Source organism: Neofelis nebulosa, chromosome 5 (genome assembly GCF_028018385.1).
Source record: "Neofelis nebulosa isolate mNeoNeb1 chromosome 5, mNeoNeb1.pri, whole genome shotgun sequence".
In the NCBI taxonomy this organism is placed as follows: Eukaryota; Metazoa; Chordata; class Mammalia; order Carnivora; family Felidae; genus Neofelis; species Neofelis nebulosa.
In genome coordinates this window covers 104,498,920-104,511,002 of record NC_080786.1, presented here as the reverse complement: position 1 = coordinate 104,511,002, position 12,083 = coordinate 104,498,920, and the positions used below count along the sequence as shown (strand labels likewise).

Below are 12,083 nucleotides of genomic sequence, written 5' to 3'. Positions count from 1 at the left end.
TGACTTAACAAAGGACCCCACTGGGTGATGGCAGTTAGTGATTTTGAAAATATGACACATGTAAAACTAAAGTTTCTAAACAAACTCTCCATCAAATAAAACATAATAAAAAGATAAAGGGTTGCCCAACAATAATTTCTCCAGTTTCCAATGGCAGGTAAATAAAGGAGTATGCATTTCCATACACATCCCACAGGTCTGTTTTTGAATACCCCCTTTAGGACAAAAAACATCTAGAAGGTGATACAGAGCTTAATTCTTAATGAGATGGAGGAGTTGAACATATCACTTTTTGAGCTTCATTCATTCAAATCACAATTTGGTCATTTACTAAATTGACTGTAGCATCCCAGAATAACCAATACTCTCAAATTTGGGATAGCCCCATTATTTTCATCTTGACATTCTCAGAAATTTAAACAAAATGGACCTGGAGTTTCCAGGTGAAAAATCATCACCTTTTAAGGTTTTCGGAGCATGTGAAATTTGTTGGAAAACTATCTAGATCACTCTACTGAAAATAGTAGGGCATCTACACACAGCCAACTCTCAATCATTGAACCTATGTACTGAACATCTAATGTATGCAAAACACTGCAGGAAGAGAAAGGAAAAAAAAAAAAGCTCTTGCCATAACAGAATTTCAACATCAAGTGAGAAGCAAGACAAAAAAAACCCCACTAGAATTCAGCAGACACACGTGAAGTATTAAGCAAGGTGTTAGATGAAAGAGGGGGGTGGACTACAGAGGAGAGCCAGTAGGCAGGGCTCAAGGAGAATGTTTTGAAGGAGACGGAAAAATCAGATTTGGCCAAAAACATTGGGAAGGTTGTTGCAAAAACGACAAGGGGTGTCAGAGAATGTACAATAAAATCGAGTGGAAGAGTCGGTGGCAAAAATTGGGATCACTGAGTTAAAAGCAGGTTGTGTGGGGGAGGAACAGATACGTGATGCTCAAAACTAATGTTAATTCTAATTTGGTGGAACAAAAAAAATCGGGAGCCCACTACACGTCTGATTTAAAGAGAATGACCTGGCCCAATGATGGCCAAGCAAGAGGGCTCCCGCTGATGTGGTCCCTTTTCCAGAGAAGCTGACAACTAGTAAGAGCGAGAGTTGATGTCACCTGGCATCTCTCCTGCTTCCTCTGTGCATTGTCTAGGGCAGTGAGTGCCTCAAAAGACAGGCAGCATTAAAGAGAACACAAAGGATGGGTGGGTCCCAAGACTGAACCCCAAAGAAATGAGTTTATTGCATATTAAAAGGTACAACCTTAGTTTATAAAAAAGTTTACTATAAAGGTTTTCATGCCTTTCTTTTTCTTAATAGAGAGTAGGTATCTGGATCATTTTCAAGTTCATCTGCTTTTCTCCTCCCTTCATCAAAACTGACTTCTAAAGTAACAAACAATATAGTAAAATATAAATATTTTCAGAGGGAAAAAGAGCAGCAAGAGCCATCAGATTTATATAAAGGAACACAGCTCCCTCTACATATGATAATATTTTGGACAGCAACACAATTAGGAAAGAAAAACAAAAAATTTTTTTTCCAAGAAGAGCTGTCCTCATCGTTTGTTCGGTTTTCTGAGAAGCATCAGCAGGTCATAAAATTGAGGTTTGCCATGGGCAAAACCATTTGGTCCCAACATGAAATATGAAAATTAATTTGGCATAAAAGAGGCACATGGGAACAGTTAGTGGACTAAGAAATAACTATTAGTAATGTAACTACAGATATGAATGTCTTATTAGACAGACGGGAAGAATTACTAGTATTTTTAGAAGGTATTGTGAGCAGTCAAAAAGCTTGGCAAATTACCTAGAAGTTTTTGAAGTTTTAAATGATCAAATATTCGCATCAAATATAATTCCATCCAATAAAGATCTTTTTAAATGTTTTTACTAAGAGCATGAAATTAACATTTGCTCTCCTGTGGGTACCCACTGTTGTCCACACAGAAGATGCACGTGCCTACCTTATACATGTGCACACACACACACACACACACACACACACAGAGGGAACCGAGTGCTAATAATCTAAGAGTACTCCAGGTGATCACAACAGTCAGAATGTTAGTTTTCTTCTAATGGGGGTAGGAAACGTGGGGGTTTTGTTTTACTTTCCAATCTTAGGGTAAGGGGCTTACGGAGGCAGGACTACAGGAGGGAGATGATGAGTGTTTATCATGCAACACAGACACAACAGTAACAAAACCACCCTTCCGAGGGGCTGGCTTGTTGGCCTGACGGTGACACGTTATATTGCCATGCAGGAGACTCACAGTTCAAATCTCAATCTTGGTTTTTCATGCCCCAGATCAGAAAAGAAGTGAAGAAACATTGTAGATTGTGCCTTCAAATCCGAGGAAGGAAATACATATGTTACAACCATCGCTACTTTTGCTGAAAAGTGTGAACATAGTTCTCTGAAAATAAGTCTGGCTCCTTTCTGCAATGATGCTACCATGTCACGTGTCACGGGACCATGTTCAAAGAGGAGAAAAGGTGCTACATCTTGTACAGCAGAAGCAAATAACAGGAGGACAAGACAGGGTTTAAAGGGTTGTGTGAATAAGAGATAAACACATTCATCAATAAAATTACCCTAACTCTGAAAAGGATTCATCACACGGTATGCTGAAGGAAGAATGTGTGAATGGCAACCCCCAAGAATGAAGACCATGGTCTCCTGCCGGAGATGTAGGCAGCATTCAAGATGTTCCCAACCAAACTCCTATCTGTACTTAAATTTGCTATTCCTTTGACCCAGAAGTTCCAGAAACCTTACTCGGCTAACACCAGCCATAACTGCCAAAGTGGCTGTGAATCCGAGTCTGCTAAGGTTCTGTGGAAGCCACTGTTCTTCACAGATCTCTCTGGGAAACCAACAGGTTAGTGTCAGGTGATTCTCAACCTCGAACCAATTCAAACTGGTAAACTACAGTCAAGAGGCCCTAAGATCTGAAAGGCATCATTCTTGGAAATTAGCCACTCTACCCTTGCCCTTTACTGAATAAAAATAACAACAAAAAACTGGATCTCAATTGGGCACACAACACAGATAATAATTCTTTTATTAACTAAATTACAAATGCTTTGAATAAAAACTTAACTGTAACAATCATTTAAGGGTCAAAGATTTACTTTCTCCCACAGATGAGAACCAGTAATTTTTCTTGTTTTCTTCTCCTGAACAGTGAATCAAGGCCATGGTGCTTAAACACAATTGTATTCCTTTCATGTCTTACTACTTTCCAAATCAGAGTCCATCACTTCACTTCAGTTACTCTGGAAAATTGAAAAATGAACATATAATCATTATTCCTGTCCATTTTCTATGCATTAACAAGTTGATGAATTTTTAAAAATTAAAAGTTTCAGATATACAGCATCTAAAAATAAAGAAAAAGTGTTTAATCTTAGATTTACAAAGGTCACAGATGTAAACCGGGTAAATCATTAGCCTTTTTAGTTGTTGTAGTAAGTAAAAGGCCAATGCCAAATGAAAATAAAAATCAACAAAGTCTGATAATCTCAGTTGGCTGGGTTGGCTGAGAAGCCAAGAGATGTTGGTTTTTCAATGCAAAAGATATTGACCACAGAATAATATTCTATCACATTCACTTTAGACCTACATCATTCATTTGATGTAAGTGAAATAAACATGCGAGTAGGTACAAGTGAAAGAGAAAACGGGATTGTGGTCCTTAGAAAGACAGTCTGAAACTGACGAGGCAGACACACTGTGAGGGCCTGGAGCCCACCAGAAAGATTTAAAAAAAGGTTAAAAAAAAGAAAAAAACAAGAACAAATTCTGAACAGCTAAATATTAGCAAAATTAAGGGAATTTCAAAGATCATCATAGACTTTGTATGCTATTAACACACAAAAACTGCTGTATCTACTGACATGGTGGTTCCAAAAAAAGTCACATGAAATTAATAAAGGAAAATGCACTTGAGGTTCTTATACTAGTTTTCTGAAAACAGAGAAAAGGAGTTTCATTTCTTTATACAACTACAGAAGAATCACATGGCAGAAGAAAAAGAGCAAAGAAATAAAAACAAAACAAAACAAGAGAATGTAAACATGGACGAACCATGCCACAATTCCAGGTACCAGTTCTTTTTTTGAATGTCACTTAGTTTATTCCTACCAACTGCAAATTTTTTTTTTTATTAGGAAGGTGGTGGTTGGTAAATAAAACAAACATTTTTGTAGTAAAGGCTGTGGCTACAACACAAACCTACAAAAGTGGAATCGTTCTCTGATTCCTTGTTGAACACAGCCTAACCATTGTTTTAAACTTTGTCCACCAGTACACAATTGGTGTGTTTTTAATCTTATGCAAAAATTAATTGCACTCATGGGAATATAGCCTCTTGTGTTAAATGCTGCACTTTGCCACAGGGGTGAGGAGGTTAGGCAGTAAAATAGCACACTATTTACATGATCAAGGAATGACTAAATATCAAAGGTATGAAGAAATGTTTGATAAGATAAAAACATACAGTTATTAAAATATTAACAGAATTGAAGTATCATAGCATCTTCAAGCAAAATCAAAATGAATACTCAAAGCACTCAATATGTCCGACTTACTTATCTTTAAAAACTAGCAAATGTCTTTGAAATATTCAATACAAAATAGAAGTGATTAGCCCAGAGTTCCAAAACAAGAAGCAAAAGCTGAGTGACTAAACATTTCTTTTTAAATCCTTTTTCAAATGGTTACAACTGAGTCCCTAGTTGGAAAAGCAGAGATATTAAGTCCCCATGAATTAAATGCAACAAATCACCAACACAAGCACAAAAGAAACCCTGTCAAGATGATAAAGATTTGTGCCAGATTATCTATGTGTCTTCTAAAAATCATTTTTAAAAGTTACAGGCACCAGACATTGTAGCTGAAAAATGTTTTTAAAAAAGCAGTAATTTCTCTTTGCTACAAGCAGTAAGACTGGAAAGTCTGATTAGTGACACCCTACAGCTTTTATATCACTGGTTTTGCAACTTTTAAGAGTAGCTTTAAGTTTTATAAATCAAAAAATGTAGACCTTTATGATTTGACAGTGTCCCTTTTATATACAAAAAAAGCATACTTTAAAGAAGCCCTTTTATTTCTTTTCAATGTTCCTATTTTAATCAATCTATAATTGCAGGTGCATTTTACACTTACCATCATTCATCATTCCTTTTGATTCTTTAAATGCTAAGAATTAGTAACAAGCCAAGCAGTTAGTAAGGTTCAACAATTAGAAATCATTTCTAAATAAATATGCAGTAATATCATGCTAACTATTCCACAGCTATGAAGACAAATTAATTTTAAGTCTATTCTTTATTACAAAAGCATGTCTGTGGCTCATATCCAGACTCTCAAAGGAAACAAAGTCAGTTGGGAACATAGATCTAGGTTTAAGGAGAAAGAAAGTGAGATGCTTGGGTCTCACTACATGATGACAGTCTGTATCTGAATTTGTAAATCAGAAACTGAAATTAATTGAGATTCTTTTCTATCGGCTAATATAAGGCAATGGTCTTCTTGCCTAAGTATTGCTTGGCCAGTGCAAGCAAGCACTGGAGAGATACTGAGGAGTGCGTTTTTCTTAGAGATAAGAACATTACAATAGTAATACTCTTAATTATTATTTTAATTATTATATTAATTATTATAATCAAAAAAAGAGAGGTCAGGCAAGAAAAAAATGGGATTTTTTTCCCCAGGCATAGATGGAGCATTCTAACTGCTTTGGGGCCAGTTCAAATTATCATCTGGTAATGGATCAAGAAGAATATACAAGTTTGTAATAACCACATACCATTAAGGGGTTCCTCTACAGCTTTCTGGAAAATATTTAAAATATATTTACGTAAAAATAGAATTTATTTCATGTCCTTTTATACTAAAATTTATATATGCTAACATTTAAACTCTATAGTAAAGAGTGAATCCTATAGGCTAAAAACAAAGTAAGGCAATAAAAGTTAAGGAAACAAAGATTGCCAAGTTTACCTGATAGTTTAATAATAACTATTAGTCTTTTAATATTTTTCTATGCAGAATTTCCCACCCACTCTGCCTCTTTCAGTTCAAGAAATTCAAACTTCTCAAAAAAAGTGCAAACATAAATAGCAACACAATAATAGATAATACAGTTAAACAAGGGGGGAGACAAAAACACAATCATTTTCAAATCATGCAAGTTGAACTCAGTAACAAGGAAAGAAAATGTGTTAAGATTTAAGGGTCCAATGGTTGGATTATCTCTAACAGAGGCACTTTAAACGCTGCTGGCTGTTGGTGACCAATGTAGCTACAGCCCCAATCTTTTCAGAATAAACACCCGTGGAAAGATGCACCCTCAGGCCCTCCTTGCCTATTAGGCATGTCTGTGGAAGCTTGTCAGACTCAGGAGTATATGTAATCTTCACTTCCTGCCACAGACAAGAGTCTCAATTTTGGCATTTCAGATAGAGCTACTATTATTCCTTCTAGGAAGGTGAGTACAGTATAGTCCTCTCCACGTCTTCTTTCCATAAAATAGTTCTTGGGCCTGTCACATGATAATTCTCTACACGGGTTTTTTCACCTGCTCATTTATCTGGTTTATTTCCTAATTTGTTCCTTTTCTTGGAATTTTCTTAGATAGTTTTTAAGGTATCCAAGATAGAGTAAAAACTATAGTACAGTTTGGAGGAAGAAAAATGCTTCTAAAATGAGGGAAGAAGGGAAATGAATCATAATTCAGAACAGATATATTTCAGCAATATGTACATTTATTGCATAGATTATTATTTTTAATGAAATCAATTTCATACAAATCTCTCGCTTTCATTTTATTTTATTTTATTTTATTTTTTTTTTTTTTTTCAACTTTTTAATTTATTTTTTTTGGGACAGAGAGAGACATAGCATGAACGGGGAAGGGTCAGAGAGAGAGGGAGACACAGAATCGGAAACGAGCTCCAGGCTCTGGGCCATCAGCCCAGCCCAGAGCCTGACGCGGGGCTCGAACTCACGGACCGCGAGATCGTGACCTGGCTGAAGTCGGACGCTTAACCGACTGCGCCACCCAGGCGCCCCTCTCGCTTTCATTTTAAAAGCCTGAAGTAACATTTTGTATACCTACATCAAACGGAGCCAATAGGTGAGGCAATATACTGGAATCAGCTTCCTTCAGCAGAGATAATAACCATTATTCTTACACAGAAACTTTCCAGTTCTGAGAGTGAGAAGTCACTTGAGAAATTATTAGCACAATGTTAAGGAATCACTGATTCTGTCCTACTGCAACTAAAATGACCAGATATATTTTAAAGTAAGTTGGATCTACTCATGCAAAAGTCATGAAATTACTTCAGTGTTCTCTTAATCTGATGGTATACACTGAACAGAGAGCAAAAGGCTTTAGTATCTATCTCAATTATCATTTCTCAGTCAAAACCATCAACTGATCATTCCAAATTCATTTAAGAAAGTTTAACTTACCCTAGGAGGTTGTATAGTCTTCTGATTGGAAGCTGATATAATTAAAAATTGAGAAAATAAATTTAATACGTTAAGGCAATATAATGTTTAATCTCAATGACTATTAATGGTTAATTTCAAATGATTTTATGCATTGATAGAATATAATGATCAAATGACCCACCTACATCAAATAATAAACCAATACATTCTCTCATTTGTACAGGCTATATTTCTCCTAAATCAGCCATTTGTTATACTTCTTGGTGAAAAATGCTGTCTATCATCTATTCATCCCCACTGTGGACTCTATACCCCTCCCCACTCAACCCAGCCAGAATGTGGACAGAAGGTGGCAATGACCAATCTTCACCTCTACTCCACTGCCTGCCCTTACTAGCTCACTGTTCTCATTCCTTGTGACCCAGTCTTCTCTTCTGCTTCCATCTTTCCAGTTTTCAACGCTCCAAATAGCTAACAAACTGAAAAAAAATATTCAGATCCCTCAGAGTTCAATGAATTCTCCCAGCAGTTAGTTTTAGCCACAATCAACCTCTTCTCCATGTATTCTTTCTCAGTTTTCCAAGTTACCCTTTGCACTGTTTCTGAGTGGACTGGTTAATGAAGGAATACAGGGCATGGAGAAAGAGAGAGGGGAAAAACATTTACTTCAGTTGCATAGGGAGAAAGAGAGAATTTCATTACAAAAGCCAAGTGAGAAGGACCCAGCGCAGCGGAAGCCAGTCCTAAATCAGAGTCCTATATGTATGAAAGCATGAACCAGCAACATCCTGTGAACAGGCTGGTGGGAGGGTAATGCTATGGGATAGTCAACTACATTATCCTGTGGGTTGGATGGAAGGCTGAATTTGCTTGTGAGCTACTGATGCAGGGCCCCAGAACTGCTCTAGTGTTCTATGCTCTTTACTTACTACCATTCCTCCTCCACATTCACCCCTACCAAGCTTCCAAAGCTGATGGGCAATGGGAGTGAGACCCCATGCAAGGAGAGCCAATGTAGAAACCAGCCAGAAGCCAACAGGCTCTCTCAAACAGAGACCATGGTGACTAACTAGCCTGAAAAGTTTTTCTCTCCTACTGGGACCTGAAGAGGAGAAAGAGAAAGTAGACCAGAAAGTTGGTGATGGAAAGGAAGGTGACAAGGAGACAGAAAGCAAGCTGGGAGAGAAGCTCAAAGATTAGAGACAAACATAAGAGAAACTACCAAGGAGAAGACAAGAACAAAATATAAGATGAGGCCATAAAGAAGAGGATGAGCTCTTAGGGGAAGAACCAGAAAGGAACTCAGAGTATAATCTGCAGATGAGCACTGACTAACTCTTGTTACTCAGAGGGCAACACGATGATTCAGTTTGTAGAGATGTATCAGAACTTTCTAATTCCTAAACGGCTTACTGTCTCAGCCCCTGTGAGGTCTGGTTATATCTCAGCTCTCAAGAGATCCCCATCTCTGCTAGTGTCACGTGTGGCTTTAAAGTAAATCTCCCTTACAGGAGGCACGGGGGCAGCGGTGTGGTCCTTGCAGCCAAACAAAGAAACCACTTTCTAAAGTAGTATGGAGTGAAATGGGTTGGGAATATGGGTGAATCACATTTAGCAGCCTCTCAAAAGAAGCCAAGCAGAATTATAGAACTTCATTAGGGATCATCACAGTAGTTACATATATATACAAGTCACTTCAACTAAACCATGACTCCATGTTCTATCCAAGAAAAGAAAACTGAACAGCTGTGCAAATTTTTGACTGGTAGCGCGAAGGATCAGAGGTAAGATTTTAGAGCTATATTTTTGAAATCATAAATTTATTTATCAGGATGAACATTAAGAACTTCCAAGTAACTCCTTTTCTATCCTAATAATGTGTAAAGAATAGTTTCTGAGTTCCAATTCTCAGGTCCAAGGAACATCACATTTTGGCTCTGGAAAATAAGAGCTGGGATACCAGTCAGCTGTGCTCTCCCTAGTAGTAGTATAAAACCCAGAAGTGCAAAAGCTAATTTGAGTTTTCACTTGAGTTAATTCTCTCCCACACACATATGACCGAGGTGACAAAACGGCTGTGGTTTATCTGTTCTTACCATGCCTAAGGCACTACACACATACATACATATGTGTATATGTGTGTGTGTGTGTATGTAGTCACATATATATGTAGTTTAAATATGTATATTTATTTATTTTTAAGCCACAAGCTTTAAGGATTCCATATGAGCCCCCTTGCAAGGTTTCTTCCTGATTTGTTCTTCTCTCCCTGAAACATCTGATGACATGACACAAATATATTTCTACATTTTGAATTTTCAGAAATATTTTTCCTACTGATAGCAGACCTACCTCTTCCTAACATCCTAACAGTGAACTATAAAATATCACTTATATATATTCATTCCATGTCATTCTAAAACAAGTGATATGTTGTGATAAATCTGGTTTTTGATTACTAGTAGGTTGATTTATAACAAAATATAATTATATGTCTTTATACTGAACTGGTAATGGCTTAAAAAAAAAGGAAAACAAAATGAACAAGTATGGACTCTTATAAATAATGGATATAAATGCCCCATATAATCAACAAGCCTAATTCTAGTGAGTTTAGTTAGCAGTATTTAATTTTCTATGTGATTCACATTATTCTTGTTTCCAACCCCAATTTCATTTTGTAAAACTTAAATACTTCCAGTAAAAAAAAAAAAAATCCAACAGCTTAAAAAGACCATAAAAAGTGAAAGTTAAAATCTTACTTCTAAAGTAACAATTAAGGCTACAAATTTAAACTTGGAAATAATAAAAATAACAAAGTTAAAATTCTCATAGGGCCATTAACTTACTCTTAAAAAAGATAGCTTGGATTTTAACAACAAAATCTGAGAATTTTATTGCATTTAAGTCAAGACACATTCATTAAGCTTTTCCAAAACAGAGCACAATGAGTAAAATTTATTTTGGAAACACAATTACTTGCCTCCTGATAAAAATGCTAAAATTTGCAACCTTAATGTTACATATACTGATATTTACACACTCAGATTATATAAGAAAAACACACTAATTTTCCTATTCTACCACATTATCTAAAGAGCAACTTTCCTGTACCTTTTCTCTTCTTGCCCTTCAACTGACCGAAGGTGTGCCTCTGAATTCTGGCATTAGACAAGTTGATTTGGAAAGTTAATTTAGAATATTCTCAAAATGTCAATAAAATTGGACTAAATTCTTAACATATAAATATTTATATGCTAAACTATGATAAAGAAAAAACTGGGGGAACTCTTTTAGGATTTTACTTTCACTTTGATTTTTCACATGAGAACAGTATGTGTGTTACTACACTGTTTTCCCAAGCTTCTTTGGGAGATAAGCTATGGAGAAGGGAGAGACAGGACCCAGGAGGTGGTAGCTAGACAATGCCTATTTCCACCCGAGTCGGCATTCCAGACCTGTTGGCAATTCTACTGAACATGATTCTTTGTTAGACATGGAAGGCATGGGGAGCAAGGCAATAAAAGGGGAGGATGATCCAGGGGTGCCTGGTGGCTCAGTCGGTTAAGTGTCTGACTTCAGATGAGGTCATGATCTCACAGTCCTTGAGTTCGAGCCCCATGTCCGGCTCTGTGCTGACAGCTCAGAGCCTGAAGCCTGCTTCAGATTCTGTGTCCCACTCTCTCTTTGTCCCTCCCCCACGCGTGTGCGTGCTCTCTCTCAAAACTAATAAGCAAACATTTAAAAAAAGGGAGGATGATCCAGACAATGAGGAATAAACAGAACAAAGAGCCATCAAAGACACCTAATACTACATCATGTTGTAGGAATACTGAGGAGAACATTGTATTCTCAAACATTCACACAGAGCAATGTAACTAGCAGTATTAACTTCAAGAACCACACAAATGGGGACTGGAATACTCAACAAAAATAGAATATGTATCAACATTCATAATGTGATGCTCATGATAGCTACTACCATTGGGCTGAGAGGTCTTCATTGTATTTTATGGACCTGTGAGTCATGAACTAAGAAAATTTCATTGAGGAAACAACTCTGATTTATGAGAACACATAAACCAAAGATAGGGAGATTTTAGTTAAGTATTTTGTTTATCTAACAAGCATTAACTAGATAGGGACAAAAGAATATGTAACAAAACTGAACTCAATGATCAGTCAGCAAAAGCTGAGGTTAAGAAACACAGGTAAAGTTTCTTTGACAATATTATGTAAGCCATATGGAAAATTATTTGACTAACAATTCAAGGTTCATATAATTTTTGAAACACAGTAAAGTTCACCTAAAGCAGAACACTGATTTTTTTTTTTTTACTCTATTATTTGGCAACTTTTGATTATTTTGACAAATTTTTAACTGCTTAAATAAAAAAAACAACTTTTTTAAAGGGATACTAATGTAAACCAATTGCAGGGAACATTTTTAGCTTAAATCAGACAACATACTACCTAAAAGCATCTGCCTCTATGTATAAAAAATAAGAATTTATATAGACATCTGTTATTTGAAAATTGGCACATTAAATATGAAATTCAAAAAAATTAGCTAATTCCAACTTACTAACCATTTATTTTAAAGG

The 12,083-nt window shown here is 36.3% G+C and overlaps 1 protein-coding gene across 10 annotated transcripts in view; it reads right to left on the bottom strand.

The window, feature by feature from the left end:
- Positions 1-3,049: 3,049 nt before the first annotated feature.
- Positions 3,050-12,083, bottom strand: part of CD47 (CD47 molecule) — a 51,671-nt gene continuing 42,637 nt past the window's right edge. For 3 of the 10 annotated variants that reach the window (XM_058731511.1, XM_058731504.1, XM_058731507.1), the window contains 4 exons: positions 7,498-7,529; positions 5,828-5,852; positions 5,185-5,217; positions 3,050-3,293 (listed from right to left, as the gene is read on the bottom strand). In XM_058731511.1, the coding sequence (XP_058587494.1) occupies positions 3,289-3,293; positions 5,185-5,217; positions 5,828-5,852; positions 7,498-7,529 (95 nt within the window). In that variant the 3' untranslated portion in view covers positions 3,050-3,288. Of the gene's footprint in view, positions 3,294-5,184; positions 5,218-5,827; positions 5,853-7,138; positions 7,232-7,497; positions 7,530-10,593; positions 10,641-12,083 lie in introns of all 10 variants that reach the window. The other 7 variants (XM_058731505.1, XM_058731510.1, XR_009262201.1 and 4 more) reach the window with 6 other exon arrangements.